The sequence below is a fragment of the Populus euphratica genome, unplaced genomic scaffold (assembly GCF_000495115.2).
Source record: "Populus euphratica unplaced genomic scaffold, PopEup_1.0 scaffold31.1, whole genome shotgun sequence".
In the NCBI taxonomy this organism is placed as follows: domain Eukaryota; kingdom Viridiplantae; phylum Streptophyta; class Magnoliopsida; order Malpighiales; family Salicaceae; genus Populus; species Populus euphratica.
The window spans coordinates 154033-174719 of record NW_011499850.1 but is presented as its reverse complement, the minus strand read 5'-3'; the positions used below and the strand labels follow the sequence as shown (position 1 = coordinate 174719).

The window sequence follows — 20687 nt, the reverse complement described above, 5'->3', positions numbered from 1 at the left end:
GGGGGGGGGGGCGCGCGGAAGGTGTCATTGTGGTGGGAAGGTTCGAGGAAGGAAGGAGAGGAAGAAAACGAAAGAGGTGAGTTCAAGAGGTGGACTCTGGACGGATCGCCCGACCCACGCTCTTCAAATTACGGTGGTTAGAAAAACCAATTAAAGATGAGCAATTAAGAAACCGCGTGCGGCACACCATCCCTCAGGAGGAAACTGCAATGCAGCCATGAAGCACTCACCAAGCGCATAGTTTTTTTTGTTTTGTTTTTTTGTATTTTAAAATGAGAGAGGAAAAGAGGATGAGATGTGAAAGGCAATGCTGCTGGCAGCTGCTGCCGCCGTCTTTATTTGAACAATACGTATGATGTTATGTAAAATTTCGATATTAAGTATGTATGGAGCTTATAATCGTCTTTCGGACATGGTTTATCTGACAATAGTAAGTAAGACAATCCTCTTTTTAACTGTTTGTTTTGTTTGACGGCCGCATGGTGGACTGACGGAGAATAAATTTAGATTCATTTTGGTAAACGCGAGAGAAACAAGGGCAACAATTCCTCCTCTCCTCTCTTCTTTCCATCTATCAGGTTCAGACCTCGTCTGAGCGCTGGGGGTTAACGAAGAGTCGCTGCGTTCTGACTCCTCCTGATCCAGACAGAGTCTTGGATTGGATTTCTGTGGTAGTTGTTTGCACAAGAATCTCAGGCCCAACCTTCCCCTCTTCTTTTCTTTCCCTCGCTGCATACATGCGCGTGCATGTATCTGTAGAAGAGATGCTCGTCTTACTAGGAGCAGGAGGAAGATGGCCATATCAAATCATCAATCTTGAGTGACAGAGATTGAGAGAGACAAGTATAGATAACATGAGTAGACAATCGGTTGCAGTAGCAACGGGTGCTTCTCACTTCACCAACTGCCTCTTTCACAAGTTTATGGTATCGTATCATCTGCCTTTTCACTCTCCCTCTTTTACTCGCTACTTCTTTTTATCTCATCAAATACTGCTCCCTCTTCTTTATTTATTATTTGTTATTCTTTCAATCAATTGAACCCATCTTTATATTATGGATTTTACTGATCGAATTCCGTCCGGAAAGCTTCTCTTTCTTTTGTTTTTAATTTCTCTATCAGCTGTTAACACACACACACACACACACACACACACACACATGTATGTATGTATGATCACGATTGCACAGTGAATTGTTGGCCTTGTGTGATGGGATGTTTTGGGAATAAAACATTTTGATGATCAGTGATTGATTCATTGCAGTGTGGTGCCTGTCTCAATCCTTCATACTCCCCAAACTCTTCTGGTAAGGGCAAAAGTAAATCTTCCATTAAAAAATCGTCCCATGGCTTCCACTTGGTCGAGGGCAAGTCTGGTCATGCCATGGAAGATTACCATGTTGCTGAATACAGGAAAGAGAAGAATCATGAACTTGGTTTGTTTGCCATCTTTGATGGTCATCTTGGCAATCGTGTCCCTAGTTATTTGAAAGATCATCTTTTCAACAACATCCTTGACGAGGTCCATCCGTCCTTCCCTCCATCTGTCCCATGTCTATTGTTATTACCACCCCTTCCACTCTTATCTTTTTCCCTGTGATGATGCTTGCAGCCCAATTTCTGGAAAGATACTGCCGCTGCTATTAAGAACGCTTATCGCTCCACCAATCATTTCATTTTGGAGAACTCCATGGAATTAGGCCCGGGGGGCTCTACCGCCGTCACTGCAATTGTTATCGACGGCAAAGGCATATGGGTCGCAAACATTGGTGACTCTAGAGCTGTTGTGTGTGAAGGAGGCTTCGCCAATCAACTTACAGTGGACCATGAGCCACACACTGAAAGAAAAAGGATTGAGAAGCGGGGTGGCTTTGTCATAACCTTTCCTGGTAACATATCGCCATTTTTTTTTCACGTTTGATGGCTTTCAAGTCTCTGTCTTTTGGTGGAACTTTCTGCTGACTACTTTAGCTACTATAATGAAGACAGTTAATTGGCTTACCATTTCCATAGTATAAACTTATCACACCGTTCTAGTTTCTTTAAAGAATTGCTTTTCTGCTGTGATTCTTCTTACTGAACAAACTAATAATTACTTCAGGAGATGTACCCAGGGTTAATGGCCAACTTGCAGTTGCACGAGCTTTTGGGGATCAAAGCCTTAGAGCGCATTTAAGCTCAGAGCCTGATGTAAGATATGTGCCTATAGACTCAACTATGGACTTTGTTATCTTAGCAAGCGACGGATTGTGGAAGGTCAGTGATTAAAATACCTAAATAACTTGTAGTTTTTTAATTTTTTCATTGTCACGCATCCCACACCATAATTTTTTCTTCAAGCGAGTGTGAAATGATAATTCTTATTGTAACACTTGCTGTGATGTTGAACAAAACTCATGTTGGTTTTGCTCTAAGAAAAACACAGCAGCTAACACTTTCACTTTATTATTTTCATACGTTTTCTCATTCATAATTCTGAATGCTTAAGATGGCTATATATATAGCCTTAGACTTTTACTTTTATATAACTAAGATGAGAACTAATCAATTAGCTAACTCCTAACACTGATAAAATTCTAATAGATAATAATCTTAATATTGTAGAGTTCTAACATATTAGAACTCTTACAAACTCTAAATCCTAGGAACCTAAATCCTAGCTGACATTGAACTCTAATACTGATGTGTGCATCCTTGTGATAGCAACTGGATACGCTGTGCTTATTTAAGAATAAGATTGCCAATTTTAAGAAACTTATCTAGAAGCTTTTACCGTGTATTCTGACCATTTTAGTGTATTTTTGGAATTTCTTTCTGCATGCCGAGGGATGGGATTGATTTCAATTTGTAGTTGGGCTGCTTTTATTATTGAGATTATACATTGAGCATGAACTTGAGTCCTCAAAACCATTGTGCCCTTCTACTGAAATTCTTCTGTCCCTGATCTTTTCCCAGTTGTGAATGATGTAAGAGCCTAGTGTTTATTACTGTAAACTAATGAAAATTCACTTATGGTGGTAAGAAATACAGCAACTTGACTCCGACAACATATACCGCTTGCTTCATCTCTGTTATTGAACTGCTTGGCTGAAAATTATGAGCTAGTTAGTTGATGGTACGCCAGCATCTATATATAGATATTTGTTGTTGGATTGCAGAAGCATGTGCTGAATCACTCGTGTTTACTTTGGTTTCTGTTACGAGAGTCCTGGATTGCAATGGAACTGCAATACTTTATGTTCCTGAATTTACTCCACATAACGTCCATGATACTGAGTCATGCCACATTTAAGAGTAACTATTACTGTATATCCACTGGTTTGCTGTGATATTCTGCAGGTCATGAAGAATCAGGAGGCAGTTGATTTAGTGAAACCAATCAAGGATCCAAGAGCGGCAGCTAAGCGCTTGACAACTGAGGCACTGGCAAGAAAGAGTAAAGATGATATATCATGCATTGTGATCCGGTTTGGATGAACCAGTGAGAGAGCACATTGCCCCCACTTGCCAAGGCCGCTTGCTTTGTTCATGTCTTCTCTGTAAAATGGTCAGCTGATTGGGTGTGTCCGTAGGAAGCTTGGTTTGAGGCCTTTTTTGCTTGTGTTGTGTAGTAGTTTCGCTTTTAAAGAAAGGGAGTCAAGGTGGAAATGTGTGCATTTTTTTTACTGAGGAAAGATTTTCCTCATTGATCCATGAGCCACCCTCTACCTCCCTATACAGGGGGTGTGTGTGTCCACAGAGATGATTCATGGGGAGTGGCAAGCTTGTTTCGCTGGATTGATGATAGATAGAGAAACAAGGTCTTAGGTTTTTATTTAATTCTGTGTACATAACACAATTTTGGTGTGTGTCTTTGTTGCTGTGATGATAATAAATGCTTTGGTTTGGTATACATGCGATGTGTTTTGCCTCGAAAACAAAAGTACAGGCCTATGCTGTTTTGTTTTTGCCATTCTTGCAGCTTCATCGTTATACCGTTCTTTAGATTTACAGGAGCTTTCAGCTCTTCAGCAGCAGCTTTCTTGACTCGTTTTGTTGCCTTGATTTTTTTTTTTTAAATAAATTAAAACAACAATATATTATATTAATTTATACCAATTTAAATTAATATGCTAAATTTATAACCTGTATTATAAAATTATAATATTTCAATATAAAATAAATTTAAAAAAATTATAAAGTCAAATTTTCAATCAACTCAACCTTAAAAAATAAAATTAAAAAAATTAATAAAAATAAAAAAGTAAAAATAATACAAGTTAATTCGGGTTAACTTATTAAACCCATAATCTGGATTATAAAACTAAAATAACCTCATTAAAAATAAATCAAAATAATTTAAAATTTTTAATTTTGAATCGATTCAATACTGAAGTATTAAATTGAAAAAAATCAAAATAAAAAAAATAAATCAACCCGAGTCGACCAATAAAATTCATATGACTAATATAAATTTATAAATAATAAATAATAAAATCTAATTTTTAAACAACTCAATCTTAAAGAATAAAAAAAATAAAAATAAAAAACAAGTTAATTATACTAATTCACCGAACTCACACTACTAGTCAAGAAATTGAAATAATTACATAAAAACAAACTACAATAAATTAAAAATTAAATGATAAAAAATATGAATTTAGAAAAAAAAAAATAAGCACAAAAAATATTGCAATGAATAGTATATTATGAAATAGTGCACATTGAAAACATCATCTCTTTGGTTTTTTTGTTAATTAATATACTTTTACCATTAAAAAATTGAAAATAGAGCATTTGTAAAAATACATGCTAAAATGTTGTTATGAAGAAAAATATTATTTTAATTTTTTAAAAAAAAATTAAAGTGAGAAAATAGAAAAATTGAAATATTTTTTAATTTTAGAATTTTTTTTATTTTTTCAAATTTATAAGTGAGTTTGAAAAACATATTTTATAAGTTCCTATGGTTTATTTTTGTATAAATTTTATTATTTTTCAAATGAAAAAAGAAAAAACTAAAATAATGAATAATAAAATATTTTTATTTTATATACAAGTGCTTTTTATAAATATAAAATATTTAAATTAATTTCTTTTATAATATCATTTTTTAATTAGTGTCATAAATCTATTCTTTGTTATAAATATAATAAGAAATATTTCTTTGCTTTTTTATTTAACCAGAAGTAACCTTTCCATGATCATTATTAATTTAAACGAAATAAAATTAACATTTAACAAGTAAATTATCAAAGAAACTACTATAAATTATGATTTTGATTTTTTTTCTTAATAATTATAGAAAGACATTTCTTAAAAACAAATTCCAATGAAATTATCTTTCTCTATTCTTAACGGACATGTTTTCTGTTTTTTCCTTGAAAAAGAAAAACTACAAGAGAAAGAAAAATAATTTTAAACCTCACATTCAATGAAATGCAGGCATCTGGGTTTTTTATTTCCAAGAAAAGAATAAGAAAAAAAAAGGCCCATCATCTTCACCAGAACATAAATACTTCATAGTCTCTTGTGTTTTGAAGAATACAATCAAAGTAATCATCAGTTACTAATAGAGCAAGAAACTGCTGACAGCCCCAAAACCCTAAACCCTGCTAATATCCTATGATGCTATTATATGATCATGTAGCTCTGTTTTTACTTTACATTTTCAGATTCCCAAACAAAACAAGTACTGAACCCAGCTATGAAGCAACAAGTTTAAGCACTGAGTTGCGAACAATGCCTTGTACCGGAACATGGTAAGCCAGACAGCACGAGTAAGCACAAAAGTACTTGTACATGTTTCATAGGCTTGTACAAATAAGCACAAAAGTATAACCACTCTTCGAGAAATTTCCAAACAAAATATGAAGGGCGATGACAAACAGAAATTGTTCTCGATAATCCCCTGGAGGGGGCAAAAAATGTTACATAAGGTGCCGGGAGCCAAGCTCTGTCAACGTTGACAATGGTTGTTGGCTACAGAAAGACAATTTTTTTTTTTTTTTAATGATTAAACCATGAAAGCAAACACTGGTATTCCACCACCCAGATGTGACCCATGTACATAATTCTGCCAAGGAGTGACCAAGCAAGAACAAACATCAATCTAGACCGGTCAACAGAACAAGACCCTCTCCAATAATTTCAAGGCTAGGTGTCAGTTGATCATCTATTATCTTTTCAACGGATAAAACAATATCTGAGTATCAAAACATGATTAAGAACTTTCCTGAAGCCTGTATATTGTAATTTCCTGTTGCTTAAAATAGCGACGATCCTCTTCATCAACCAGAACAAGGTTCAAATAATACTTCACACTAAATTTGTTGTTAATGTTGCGATGTGTTGGTGTCAGTTCATAAGGGCTAAGAAACAATCTGATGGGAATTGATTCACCTGAAACAATATTCATATGCTTGTATGAGATTGCTTTGAAAAACACAAAAACAAGGATATCTCCCAACTCAAAGATCAGAAAGTCATCAAAATATATGTAAATTTGAAGGGGGGAAAAAAGATTATTCAAAAACTCAGATCGGTAATTTACTAGAAAAAGGTCAAAACATTGGTCAAAAGACTTTCAACTAACCCTTCACATAGATAATTTGTAAATCTAGTGTAGTAGTTTGCGCTACATTCATCATTCTGTCTCGGTGGCTATGTAGGTTAGATTACAAGAAATTTCAGGAAGAATGCTGAACATACCTCTGACAGGAGCTCCATCCATCAACTCGAATTTAGCTAACGTCTCTGTCTCAACATATGTATTGGCCCCTGATCCTGTTGATTCTCGACGCCTGATCTCAAGATCCATATTTTTTATCTTAATTCTTACTAGAAGAAAGTATATCTTTCCGATAATCACGTCTTTTAGATGATACCTGCATAATTTAATTTCCAACAAGTCAAAACATAGCAGAAATTTCAATCAAGTCTACAGCTAAATAATTTAGCTCCCAATGGTTTAGCCACATTCAACTGGAAAGGCTCCTTTGCTGATTAGAAGCCACAGTTCAACATAATCCAGCAACCACAGGAACAAGAATTTTCAAATTACAGATCTCATTATCCTGCTACACTTGGATTCCTCAAGCCTAAAGAAGATCATAACAAACAAAAAGAAATTGACAAAAAGCCTATTCATAGAGTCTTTCTTGTCTTACTTGCTTTTGTTGTATTCAAACTCAATGTGCAGGCAATCTTCAATGCCAACTTCCATCTGCACAGGTTGTTAGGAAGAACATAACGAGTTAGAATTACCAAAAGATTGCCAACCTTACAGTGAATTAGACATACAGGGCATAAAACTATCTCTTATTGTGTACAGTGGCTATTGCTAGCTTGCTGCTATTCATTACTTTGCACATTAAGGAGTTCCCCACTAAAACTACCAGAGCCTCACAAAGTGATGAGACAACACTCCAGCTGAGATGCCGGGAACATATAGTAGAATTTTTCGCTTACCTTTATGCTGTTGTTGATTGGTGGAGGGGGAGAATAGTTGCTAACCTGATACATAACAATTCAACAAAGGTAAACATAAGAAGTGTTGATAACAAAGGCAAGAGAACAATGTGCAAGAATTAACCCTGTACTGAATTAAACATGATGCAACTATTAGAAAACCATTTAGGTTAAAATATGTGAGAACAAACGTATCCATTCAGTTCCAAAAAATGCAGTCTGCTATACAGACAAGTTCATAAACTAACAAGATAATACAACTTGATTTGTCCTATTTGCAAAATACAAGCCAAAAAATATAAAAAATATACTGATAAGCATCAAACATGGTGTGCGTGTGCACATGAAAGAAAAGTGGTGAATATCTTAAAAATTACCATGAAGTCCTGGTATTCAATTATGCTACCTGCATAACCACGGGTGACAGTCACTTTCAGAACATACCTGTAAAAGGCAAATGCTATTGTGACATGAGTTAACTATTATAACATCATTTACCTATTCCAATTCATAAAATCTAGTTATTTTAGATTTCCATACTGAGTGCTATGCAAGTGATTATTCCTAATCCAATCTTCATCTACTGCTCCTTTGGCACTCCACATTTATCTCTCTTCCCTCTATACTATTGAGTGTATACACTATAAAAATGAACTAGTAATTGTGAGGGAAAAAAATCCCTTTGTACATTAAAACAGTATAGATGAACAATAGGATGAACAGGAAACAACAGCTATTACTGCACAGGCTGAACTTCAAAGACGACAAAAATTAACGGTAAAGAGAAATGAAAAGCCAACAGTGTGATAGAGATACCGTTACGATCAAGAAGCCAATGATGCAAAGATACAAGATTGTGATGACATGTTCAATTGCTTTTGGCTTCAATAGTAGAGATAAGTAATCAATTGCAGCCTTTTATTGTTAAATAAAGTCATGCTACATATGGATTTGAGCCTTGATATATAAAACAATGCAAGGAGCTGCGTGCAATTATCACTAATTCCATATTTAATTTTCAAAAAAGGACAAGTGCAATTTGATTAGGAAAACAGCAATTCAACCTCCATGAGAGGGGCACAGAATGCATCAAGGAGGGAATCTAAAACCACTTTCAAAACTGCTTACATTGAAGTGAAAATGATTTGAGAAGTAAAACTAACAGCAGATTGTCCACAAAACACCCCTTGAAATAAACAACAGAAAGGATACGAAGCAAATATGGAACTACCATATTTTAAGACTACATAAGTGGCATACCTGAGCCTCACATTCACCCCATTATATGTCTCATACGGCATTTCAACTGTGGAAAACTCAAACGGATACGTCTTTCGTTCATATATTTCTCCAGGAACATCCAATTCACGTACTGCAAGAAAGAGAAGCCAGAATCATGTCTGAAATCAAATCAATTATTGTGTGGGTACAAATATGTCTGTTTAAAAGGTCTTGAGCAGAGAGCAATGGGAGGTACAAGCAATCAGATAGCACTGATAATTAATAACACAATTGTTGATAGCAAATAAAAGTATGCAAGAGTACATGAAAATTTTAGAAATTGCTTAAAAGAACATGCATGGTATATACTTTTTTTCTAATGTTTATAAAACAAGGAGTAAAGAATTGATAGCTTAGTCAGGAACAGATTTCTCCAGAAAATAACACGGCACGTGTTTGGAACACTGAACCAGTATAAGTCCAACCTTTTTATTCAGAAGTTAAATTGGAAGCCCAGAACATTGATCATTTTGCTTCCTCTTCAGTGACCAGTTTCATCACTGGTCAAAACAATTCACCAAGCATTTTATCAGGAAGGACTAGAATGGTAACCTAAACCAAATTAAAGGGTTTGCTGGTTTTCAAGCAGGCCACCTCATCCAATCTGGGTTTCAAAATTATTGCAATAAACAAAATAGACTTCCACATACTAAAAAGGGACCATTTCTAGAAAAATCTAAAACCAAGGCAATAAATAACATGTATAGTATACTCACCAAGGGATGCGAAGTCATAAAAATTGCTTCTATCGAAATACATCTCTGTGAAGTAGAACAAAAAGTTCCTTAAATCTTAGGAAAGCAATTGAAGGACAACTAACACAAGGTAAAATGCACATGGTACAAAATAATCCAATTCCAATTAACTAGCAAACAGAACAGTTCAAATTCACAGTAGGAGTGATAGCAAAACTCATAAAACTAACTGATGGGTATTTTCAAAAGAAGCAAAGTAGTAGCTATGTATAATAATTATTTGCACAGCTAGCATTACAAACTTATTCAGCACGATCTTCCATGGGTTAAATTCCAGCTTTTATATTTTTACTTAGCAAAGATACATTTAAAGACAGGTTTAGGCTTTGTATGATGCCTATGCTGAAACCACTGTTATACAATCCTTAGTTTATAAGCCTGGAGTGTTAACAAAACAGCAGCGAGGCCAATCCTACGGGAAAAATATTTAATAATTTTGAACTGACCATTAAAAAAAGAAAGAAATATTTGAACTTGGGACTGAACTGCCACACGTGAAAGATAGCAATCATCGAAACAAGAGGGGTAAGTTTCACCAAAGAACGGGTTGCAAGAGCAACCATTTTCCTTTTCTTTTCTTTCTTTTTTAAAAAAGAGGACTAACCAATTTGGCCAAGAAGTTCAACTTTAACACCAATGTGATCGACCTTTTTCCCTTGCAGTGGCTCTATAGAAATCTGAACACGTCATCACTCAGCAAAGCAAATGGAATGGAAATAAATGAAGAAGCCACTAAACGTAAGCAAGCATTCGAAGATACAAACATAAAAAATAAAGAATCCAAAGCAGAGCACCTTTCCAGCAATGTTTTCTTGGCTATGGCAGAGCGGAACCATCAACGTTTGGCCATTCTCCTTTTTCATCGGAACCTACGCCGGCAGGGAGTCGACAATTGCAAACAATGATGAATTGATGGATCCAACCAACTTAATTAAAACATGAGAACATACATAATTAAGGAGGAGAAACCTGCTTGCGATTTTTTGCATCGGAAAAGGTGATGGAGATATTACATGAAGGCTTGAAAGCTCCAATTAGGTAATTCTGATCCATCCATTTGCCAGTATACTCTCAAATCTCATCACCAAACACACACCAAAAATACGAAAATGATAGTAATTTAATGAAGGAGGAGGAAAGAAAGAAGATACCATTCCGCTGAATTAAATTAAATTCTTCGAATCCAATCACAAGGACCTGCAGCCGATCAAGATCGCAAAAAAAACGACATAAAAGGAAGCACTCGTTAAGTAGTCAGCCGCAGCTTACTTCTGATGAGATGAAATGAAATGAAACCTGACTCACCGAGTGAGAAAGAGCGAGTCAGTGATCGATGATGGTTGAGTAAATAGAATGAGAATTTAATTCGGATTCTCTTCTCTAAGCAAACCATGAAGTTTCCTTTCTGTCTATTGCGTTCGCACGTACATTAATTTCAAATCGGTCCCCGTAACTAGGAATATTTTGGTTACAGCATCCAAAGGATATTTGAGATTCAATTTAGCCCTTCTATTCTATTCCTGGCATGTCAAAGGCACAGCCCGTTTTCATATTTGGGAAAGGCCCCCGCCTGGTATGGGCCATTTGATTCAGGCTCTGATATGATGGGCATTACGCAGATCCTAGTTATTCTGTTCCTATTTTGCACTGTTATTTTTTATTTAAAAATATATTTAAAAAAAAAAAATTATTTTTGACATAAATATATTTAAAAAATAATTTTAAATAAAAAATAAAATTTTAGACAAAAAAAAAAGTCCCATCCATCCATGCCAGCTCATGAAAATCGTATCATATCAATTTATTGCTATTATATGTGTTTTCTTTCCTTTTATCCTCGTTGAAAGGGTTTTACTACTATGCTAAAAAGAATCATATGATCCATGAGAAGTTTAATTTGTCAATTAAAGAGGCTTAGCATGATTTTATACTATTTATTTAATATGCTTATTTATTTATGCTTAGTAAAAATGCTCCAAGACAATTTAATTATTTTTATTTTTAAATCTTTTTTGGTTGAGTTGTACTTTCAGTTTTTAGTGTAAATTATGGAATGTTAAAGATTTTAATGACTTTATGTATTAGATATGAAGTTTAAATCATGTTCCTGGCTATGATTTATAGATGGAGGTATTTTTATTTAATTTAAACTTTAAAATCTGTTTTTTTTAATATATATTTTAATTCGAGATAAAACTAAAATATCTTTACTATCAGTATTTATCCGTGCTCTGCAATCTCTCTCAGCTGCTAGCCTAGAACAAGAAGAGAAGACGAGAGCCAATGCAATGCTACGGACAGCGGCTTACTGTTTGACTGATCACAATTGGCTTAGTATTGGCTGATCACAAGGTCTAGGGAGCTGAGTGAGAATGCTAGATGGAGATGGGTGGTAAGGCTTCAAGCTCCAGAAAAGATCAAGTTTTTTGTTTGGCTAATGTTCCACATTAATAGCTTACTGACCAATATCTTGCGATTCCATCGTAAGCTTACAGCGGATGCAAGATGTGGTAGATGTCACTTGGCGGAGGAGGAGGAGGATATAGTTCATTGCTTGAGGGACTGTCCGATGGCTAAGTTGATATGGGATAGATTGGGATTTGGAAATGCATGCTTCAGGCTTTAATTGTACTGATACAAGAAAGTGGATCATTTCCTTTGCTTCTGCAGACAGAAGTACTCATTTATTCCTAGTTGCACTGTGGTGGACATGGAGACAACGAAACATGGTAGTTCTTGGTGGGGATTACGTACGTAGGTGATGGCTGGTTATGAATCAGGAGAATATACAGGTTGGTAGATGATTGTGAGATGTCTTGGGGAAAGTGTCTTGTAGAAGGTGCTAATCTGACTCACGTTTCATGGCAGAGACCGCCACAAGAGTTTGTCAAGCTGGATGTGGAGGGTAGTTCCATTGGCAATCCTGGTAGAATTGGATTTGGCGGGCTTTATACGGTCTTCAAAAGGGGCTTTCTTAATGGGTTTTACTGGATTTGGATGAATTGGATGTAACCTTCTTCCAGTGTTGTTAGCTTTAATACAAAGGCTACAACTAGCACGAGGTCGGGGTTAAGACAGATTCTTTGTAATTCTGACTCCAAAGATGTTATTAGGTTGCTGTCTGCAGGTTATGCCAAGTATCACAAGTATGGAGTTGACATCAGGGAGCTGCTTTCAAGGAACTGGGTGGTTCAGATTTCCCATACATACAGGGAAGCTAATACTTCTATGGCTAAGTCTACTGCAAGAGGAACAACGGGTTGACTCCTTGCTGATTTTTAATGGGGTCATCTGTGCTGTAGAGTTAGCTAGTTTTTCTTTTTCTTGTCGCCGTACCAACAAAAAGAAAAAAAATCAGAGGCACACTGCTATCATATGGACTTTATAGCTTCTGTCTGAATAGGGCAGAGGAGGGGGTGTTGGTGAACCCAAACTCCCTCCCTCCGCCATCGAATTGACAGCTAGCTGCACAACCAGTTCACTGCATTATTACGATGGCATACCATACCCGTACTCATAAATAAATAAAGAAGAGATACGGGGGCTATTTATTTATACAATGGATTAGATTGTACTGATGTGATGGCTATAGATTGATCAACTTGAAATTTCTTCTTTAGAAAATTAAAAACAAAATTACAAAAGAATTATAACTCTATATTTATACACGTGGTTTCGCAAAAACACACAATTAATGTTGTCGTGGGAGTGGAACCGAAGCAATGGATCAACGCCAACGTTGTAGACGTACGCCACAGAATATTAATTTCTCATCTCTTCTCACGTCTTTATTCTCATGACCAGTGTCATCCACCTGCCACTTAGTAGTAGGGAATTACTGAGGGAAGGAGGAGATGCGTACGATACTCCTATAATCGGTGGAAGTGGAGTGGTCTCTATTACTGCTGGTGGCGGTGGCGGTGGCGGTGGGGACGCCGTTGGCGATAGTGAGGGTGGTGGAGGTGATTGTGGGTGTTGATAGCTCGGCGTGGGTGATGGTAGCGGCGGTGACTGCGGGTGATGATAGCTTGGCGTCGGTGAAGGTGGTCGAGGTGATTGTGAGTGCTGATAGCTTGGCGCAGGTGATGGTGGGGGTGGTGATTCTGGGATTATACACCCAATTGATGGTGGAGGTGGACTAAAAGCTGTTTTGGGTGGGTAATGCTCTACTGGTGTTGGAACGGGAACCGCAGACTGGGTTGGAGGAGGGGGTGGAGAATGTGCGTGTTCATTTGTTGGTGGAGGGGGGTGGGGGTGGAGAGTAAGTGTGGTAGCTTGGTGATGGAACTTCAGCAGACTGCGTTGGTGGCGTTGGTGTTTTGTATTGGTAGGGTGGTGGGGGCGGTGGGGGTTTATATTTAGGCACCTGAGGCCTGTTTACACTCGATGGTGGAGGTGGTGGTACATGGCTAGGTGTGCCTGGTGAAACCTTTTTGATAGGTGGCCGTGGTGCATAATGAGAACGGTAATGGTTAGGTGGAGGAGGAGAAGGTGGCGGCGGCGGTATATGGTGATAAGTTGGTGGCTGTTGTTCAACAGGCGGGGGCGGGGGCGGCGTTGGTGGTGGAAGGTGTGTTCTGGGTGATGCTTTTTTAGGGGGCGCTGGTGGGGATGCAAAATGTGGAGATGGTGGTGGATGGAAAGACCTTGTGGGAGGTGGTGGTGGGTGAGATCTGGTGGAAGGTGAAGACTTGGAAGTGGGAGGTGGTGGTGATGCAACAAATGGCTTTCTCATGGGTGCAGGATTTGGTGCTGGCCTTCCAACTGGAATACCTCTCGTCTGTGGTGGTGGTGTTAATGGAGAGCCATTTTCGCCACCTCGACCACCGCCACCGTATTTGAACTTGCTGCAGTCAACAGGGCGTGCAGCTTCAGAAGAACATTGTTTAGCTGATCTCTGATTCATCTTGCCGGGAATGCAATTCTGGGTACCATTAGAGACTACTCCAATAGCAGCACAGCTTGGAGCTTCGCCGGTGAAATAGTTGAAAGAGTAGGTAAAATTTTGCAAATTAGGCAGCTGGCAAACAATATCAGGAACAACACCTGTGAAACTGTTGTGTGCAATGTCGAGTTGCTCGACACTCTTCATGTTTCCAATGCTGGAAGGTAGAGCGCCTTGCAGATGATTGAAGCTCACGTCAAACACAGTTACTTCCTTGAGCATACCGATCCGGGGAGGCAAACACCCAGTGAGATTGTCATTCATGAGAATGATTTCGTTTAGGGTTTTGCCCATCTTCCCAATGTTGTCTGGAATACACCAACCAAGGTTGTTGTTTGCGAGGACAACAACAGAAACAGGAGAGTTTCCAACATTCTCCGGGATGCCAAATCGGAACCTATTGTCATTCAAGAAGATAGCATCAAGGGGCTTGTCAAAGAGCTGGGAGGGCACAAAACCTTCAAACTCGTTGAAGCGCAGATCCAAGTACTTGAGGGAAGGCAAGGAGAGCACAACCTTGGGAAATTTACCCACGAACCGATTGTTGCTCAGGTCCAGCTCATTGAGCAGCTTCATTTTGCGGAAACTACTGGGCACGACCCCACAGAATCTGTTGGAGTTGATATGGAGGAGCGCCAGATCGGTGATAAGGCCTGGCTCGGTAGGAAGATAGCCAGCAATGTCAGCATGGTTGAGGTCAATGCCAGCCACCACCCTGATTTTCTTGTTTTTGGGGGATGGAGCACAGAAGACTCCCATGTAAGAACACACGTCTGAGCCATTCCAATTGGCTGTGAAGTTGAATGGGTCTGAAAAGATGGCTTGCTTCCATGATTGCAAGGCAATGTAGGCTCAGCGGATCCGAGGGTTCTCGAACTTGAGGGTTGGATCTGCGTCCATATCATGATCTCCATCTTCATGGGCCGCAGAGGAGATCTGGAGGAGGAAAGAGGGAGTGGAAACAAGCAAGAAAAGAATCAAGAAGGAGCGAGGAGGAGGAGGAGGAGGAGGCATTGATGATTGCTTGTATGAAGAGAAGCAAGTCACATGAAGGAGAGAGGTGGTGTGATATGGGGGATATACGCTAGCTGGACTGCTCGCCTATTCCCATCTCCCTACGCTTTGCTTCGCAAGAGAGTATAATATTTGATTTTGTTTTTTGAAAATATTTTGATTATTTTCTCTCCTTTTATTTTAGTTATTACCTGTCACCCTGCTTTTTAAGTTCAATCGAGGTTAGCAGCTGGGGTTATCTGAGACTAGTAATTTGAAATGACAACATGCTGGCACGTCTGCACCAAAGAAACAGGGTTGAGAAACGAGAAATGTTATTGGGGGTGGGAATGGAGACCCATGGAAATTCCAACCCTAGGTAGTGCCTTTGCCCGTGAGTTGACGGTGTTATTGTCATTGACCTCCAAGTAGAGCCGGAGAGGACGTGTCTGCCACCGTCCCACTAACCAAAACGACCAAGCAATCTAGTTGACTGCTCCTTTTCTTTTCGCAAAAAGAAGGGAGGTCCAAAAAGGGTCGTTACTCAGTTCCATAGCTGTTCTCCTTTGTGTTTTTTTTTTTTTTGTTAAAAAAAGTTTTTTTTTCCGTAAACTTAAAAATTCAGAGAAATGGTACAGCTTAAAATTTTTTGATGAGACGATATAATTTGATTTTTTTTTTATGCTCATGAAAGGAAATATTAATTAAATATTTTATTTTTAAAACATGATAATTTAAAATTTATTTATCTTTTAATCTAATATTAATATTTTATTAATATTATTAGTGTGTTTGTGTTTATATATTATAGTTGAAGTATAGTTGAAGTTAAGGTTGGATACAATTTAATTATGCGTAAAATGCACCCATATAAGTTAGTTTTTGTTAGTTTTTATTTTTAAGTTCTTTTATGGTTCATTTACAATTTTTGATTTCAATCTCTAAAACAAACATATTCTATGTTGGTTTCTTGATATAGGAGTTATATACTATTTTCATAATAATGATAAAAAAAAAAAACAAAGTTCATATTTTAACTTCAAATAATTAAATGTTTATTGCACTCAATTTAAAATCTTTGGAGAAATATTAAATTTTAAAAAAAATATTAAGTTTTGATGATATCATGATAGAAGACAAAACTACTTAAAGAGGAGTAAAAGCTAGAGACAAACATGCTACTAATAAATCCAAATAATTTAGTAAATGCGGTTAGATAAATAAGTTATATTTATATATTTTAGAATTACTTAAATAATATATTATTAAATTATTTTATATTTATTTTGTTGGTTACTTATGATTATGAAATATATTAAGTTCAATTAGAATTTATTATTTATATATTTTATAGTTTTTTGCAAGTTTATTTTTAAACAAAATAAAATTTTAGGTACAATTCTACATAATATAATAAAAGAAAGTTTTTCCAAATTTTTATAAAAGTATAAATATTTTAACTATATAAAATAATAAAATAAATAAAAAATATTTTTAATAAATGTTTTTAGCTTGAAACATGAAAATGATTCAAAATCTTATAATAGTTAAAATCATCCGTAATTTTATTAAATATTCAGTTATTTCTCAAAATAATTTTTTTAAAAATATTACGGTTTAAAACCGTTACATTAATTATCACATTTAAGAAGTATGGTATTTTCAAACCCGTTACGTCACTACAAATTTCTCATCATGTACTATTTTGGTATTTAATTAAATTTTAGCTGGTAATTACCTAATTTATCGTCGATGAAAACATGGGACAAGCTATCTAGCTAGTTACAGCCGACAGCAACAGCACATGCATTAGACATTGGTCAGCAATCAGCATGGCTCCATCCTTGGCCAAGAGATCAGTTTGCCTGGTTACTCTTTCTTGAAAAAACACAAGAAAAAGTCATCGACATGACGAGCATGAACAGAACCCCTTTCTAAGTAGAGAACTGCATGAGAGACATGGGACATCACACTGCATCGAGAACATGATGATGTATGCCCTGGCGGACCCTACCCAGGAACGGGATTAGAAATTAATGTTTCTTCGCTTGTCTACCGAGGAGGAAGGTTTAAAATATTTAATTATCATTGAATTACATGAGAGGGAGCAGAGTTTTATGATTGGTAAGTGAAGGAGACATGGGTCCTGAAAAATACAATGGTGGAGCTAGGCCCGGGGGGAGGGAAAGGCTTAATATGGTTACTTGCTTACTTTGCAAAGAAAACTTGAAATTGAAAACGCGTTGCGGTGGAGAATCATTCATCATTTGTGATGTGATGTTGTTTAGCTAAGCAAAGCAGTCGGTCCTGCCTTCTTTCCATGTAACTTTGCTCGTTTTCTCCCATCAACGAATGCAGATCACGGTCAAGGTTTAAGAAAGCACAGTCAGTCACACGTGTGGTGCAGGTTTACAGTTGCCGACTGCTCTTCCCTTTTTTTTCCCAGACTGTTTCTCTTCTGCATTGGACACCAGTTATAAAACCTAGTAAACTTAACAGTCTATTGAGATGAAATTTGATGTAGATTGGGTTTCACTACAAGCATTTTTTTTTAATTGAATCGGCATCATTTTAAGGATTTTTTCTTCCAAAACAATGTTATTTTAGATGTTTAATCAAAGCTTGGATTTATCTAACTTGCAATCCAATTTTTGAGTTTGGGCCAACATTCAATTGTATCTTATTAGTATGCTGCTATCTTCTACTAATTTCGGAGTTTCCTTCTTAATTTGCATAGGAAAGAATCACTATTATTCTCCTTCTTAATGCTGGGCTGGGAACAAGTAAGATACCATGGTAAAAGCTCACATCACACCACCAGGATGCAATTGACCCAACTAGTGAAACCACATTTCTTTTCAAGAACACAAATCCCAGCAACAAGAATGTTGGAAAACTGATGCAGAATGTGTTCCCCCTTCTCCTCTTGCCAAATACTGGTTATCCATCTCTCTAATACAAGTATTAGCAATGTGCTTGTGTAGCTCGTCAATCAACTTCCCTTACTTTTTCTGTGCCCTGTAAAATATTTTCTGGAAGACATGTTCCTCTGGAGGTGCTTCTTCTGGAATCTGGGTGTGAACAAGGAACAGACCAATAAGACTCGCTAAGACTAGAAATCAAGGATAGGATCACAAAGGCCTAAGTCACAGTTGCAGTGCTGGCATTTCCAGCTCCTTCCATATTTTTGTTTCTAGGATTTTACTGGCTACTAAAAACAAATCTCTCAATTCATAAACCTGGCTTGGAAAGCATATCTAATTGCAAGTCCCATATAAGAGAAGCACGAATCTCGTAACTCTCCAGGAAGCCATCTTTCTTTTAACCAGATGCTTGCATCCCCTGAAACAGTTTCCCTTTGCACCATATTTCTGAAGGATTATAAAAGGCAACCAAAAGTTAGTATCAGGCATGCAAGTATCTAACATCTGCTAGCATATAAACAAGGATCATTCTGTTATGTGTGATTTCATACCATGTGATGGTGATATCATCACATTAATTAAAAAAATAGTTGTATCTCTTGAAAAAAAAAAAACATAAGCTAACTATTCATAAGTTATTCTTGATGTTATTTATGTTGTAGCCCTTAGTTGAATTTAAGGAAGAACAATTATGAACCTATTATTTGTTGATAGTAGAAGGTTTTAAGTGGACTATAGTTCCGTGATTTTTCCAGTATCGGGTTTTCCACGTAAAAGTCTTGGTGTTGATTTGTGTGATTATTGCATTATTTTTGTTGATTGTTTAATCTTGATTTTAATTGCATAAAGAAGGAAAAGGATTGGGACTTGTGAATTGTAAATTGTATTCCACTGAATTGATCTAGGTAAATTGGTGTCCGGTTGTTCCTAGTTTTCCCAACAAAGTGGTATCAGAGCATTGATTGTGTAGATTGAATTTTTTGTGCGGTTAAAATGAAAAGGGAAGATTTGGGCATGATAAAGCTCACTTCCTCAAATTATTTTCTATGGAAAACAATGATGGAGGATCACTTATATTGCAATGATTTGACTTTGCTGATTGAATGTAAAGGAATAAAACCTGATAAAATGGATGATGTAAAATGGAATGGGCTTAATAGAAAGGCTACTACTAATGTTAGAAAATGGATATATTCTAAGTCCATTAATCATATTTCTCAAGAACATGACTGCTATACAGTTTGGAAAGTGTTAGAAGAAACATTTGTTAAAGAGAGTGCATAAAATAAGGTTTTTGTAATTAGAGACCTTGTGAATTTGAAGTATAGAGATGGTGAAGATGCTTTAGTGCATATAAATGTATTCCAGGGGTTCTTGAATTAGCTGTCATTGATGAATCTTGAGTTAGCCGATGAAATACAAGCACTAATCTTATTGAGTTCATTGCCAGATAGTTGGGAGACTTTGGTGATGTCACTTAACAATTCTACTCTGAATGGAAAGATCACTTTGAAAATAGTGAAGGATTGTATTCTCAATGAAGAGAAGAGAAGGAAAGGGATAAACACTTTTGAGTTTCATGCACTTGTTACAGAAAGTCGAGGGAGAAGTCCAAGCAGGTTCTCTCACGACAAACAAGATAAAGAATCTAGCAATAGAAAAGACAAATGAAAGCCAAAAGGAAGATCTCAATCAATGAAGGATTTTAAGTGTTATTATTGTGACAAATCTAAGCATATGCAAAAAGATTACAGAAAATATAAAAAAGATATAAAGGGTAGAGATGAAAACAAGAATAAAGAGAATGATACAGTTGTAGTTGTATTTAATTGTGATATTGCCATTATTTATGATGATGGTTGTGTTAATCTTGCATATCAAAATACCACCTAGGTTGCAGATTCAACAGCTTCTTACCATGTTATACCCGACATGATTTTTACACATCCTACACTGCTGGTGACTTTGGTCAAGTTAGGATGGGAAATCAAGGGATGGCTAGTGTTGTGGGCATTGGAGACATTTGTTTGGAAACTAATACTAGGTGCAAGTTGCTACTCAAAGATGTTAGGCATGTGTCTGATATGCGCCCACACTTGATCTCTACAGGTACTCTTGATGAAGAAGGCTATCACAATTACTTTGGAGATGGTAAATGAAAGCTCTCAAGAAATTCCCTAATTGTTGCTAAAGAGAAGAAGATGGGTCTTTACATGTCACAAGCCAAGATGATCAAAGGGGAGGTGAATGCAATTGAAGATTGTTATACTAATTTATGGCATAAATGGCTTGGACATTTAACTGAGAAAGGCCTTGACATTCTTGCCAAGAAGAAATACC

The 20687-nt window shown here is 36.6% G+C and overlaps 3 protein-coding genes across 4 annotated transcripts; 1 reads left to right on the top strand and 2 right to left on the bottom strand.

Annotated features, from left to right (window-relative positions):
• The first annotated feature begins 6 nt into the window (after positions 1-6).
• LOC105120875 (probable protein phosphatase 2C 44) lies at positions 7-3894 on the top strand. Its single transcript, XM_011019259.1, has 5 exons — positions 7-926; positions 1265-1522; positions 1613-1889; positions 2102-2256; positions 3340-3894. Exons 1-5 carry the CDS (start codon positions 855-857, stop codon positions 3475-3477), a joined length of 900 nt encoding a protein of 299 aa, XP_011017561.1. The 5' UTR covers positions 7-854; the 3' UTR covers positions 3478-3894.
• A 1588-nt stretch (positions 3895-5482) lies between these two features.
• On the bottom strand, positions 5483-10899 carry LOC105120874 (vacuolar protein sorting-associated protein 26B-like). 2 transcript variants are annotated; one of them, XM_011019258.1, is made up of 12 exons: positions 10791-10899; positions 10637-10682; positions 10436-10529; positions 10280-10354; positions 10090-10162; positions 9447-9491; positions 8710-8821; positions 7827-7893; positions 7450-7494; positions 7149-7204; positions 6691-6866; positions 5483-6381 (listed from the first exon to the last, which is right to left on the bottom strand). In XM_011019258.1, the coding sequence occupies exons 3-12, from the start codon at positions 10472-10474 to the stop codon at positions 6203-6205; spliced, it is 867 nt and encodes a 288-aa protein (XP_011017560.1). In that variant the 5' UTR covers positions 10475-10529; positions 10637-10682; positions 10791-10899; the 3' UTR covers positions 5483-6202. The 2 variants fall into 2 exon arrangements, with proteins under 2 accessions (XP_011017560.1, XP_011017559.1); XM_011019257.1 differs by having other exon boundaries at positions 10455-10529.
• A 2814-nt stretch (positions 10900-13713) lies between these two features.
• LOC105121297 (leucine-rich repeat extensin-like protein 2) lies at positions 13714-15444 on the bottom strand. Its single transcript, XM_011019896.1, is given in 1 exon segment — positions 13714-15444. A coding segment is annotated over 1 exon segment (1731 nt).
• Between the last annotated feature and the right edge of the window lie 5243 nt (positions 15445-20687).

Excerpts from the sequence above, each read along its gene's own strand:
- LOC105120875 (XM_011019259.1), top strand. The coding sequence starts at position 855 with ATGAGTAGACAATCGGTTGCAGTAGCAACGGGTGCTTCTCACTTCACC. Across the intron at positions 1,890-2,101 it reads CTTTGTCATAACCTTTCCTG|GAGATGTACCCAGGGTTAAT; the intron begins GTAACATATCGC and ends TAATTACTTCAG. Across the intron at positions 2,257-3,339 it reads CAAGCGACGGATTGTGGAAG|GTCATGAAGAATCAGGAGGC; the intron begins GTCAGTGATTAA and ends GATATTCTGCAG.
- LOC105120874 (XM_011019257.1), bottom strand. Across the intron at positions 8,822-9,446 it reads TTATGACTTCGCATCCCTTG|TACGTGAATTGGATGTTCCT; the intron begins GTGAGTATACTA and ends TCTTTCTTGCAG. Across the intron at positions 7,894-8,709 it reads GGGGTGAATGTGAGGCTCAG|GTATGTTCTGAAAGTGACTG; the intron begins GTATGCCACTTA and ends TGCCTTTTACAG.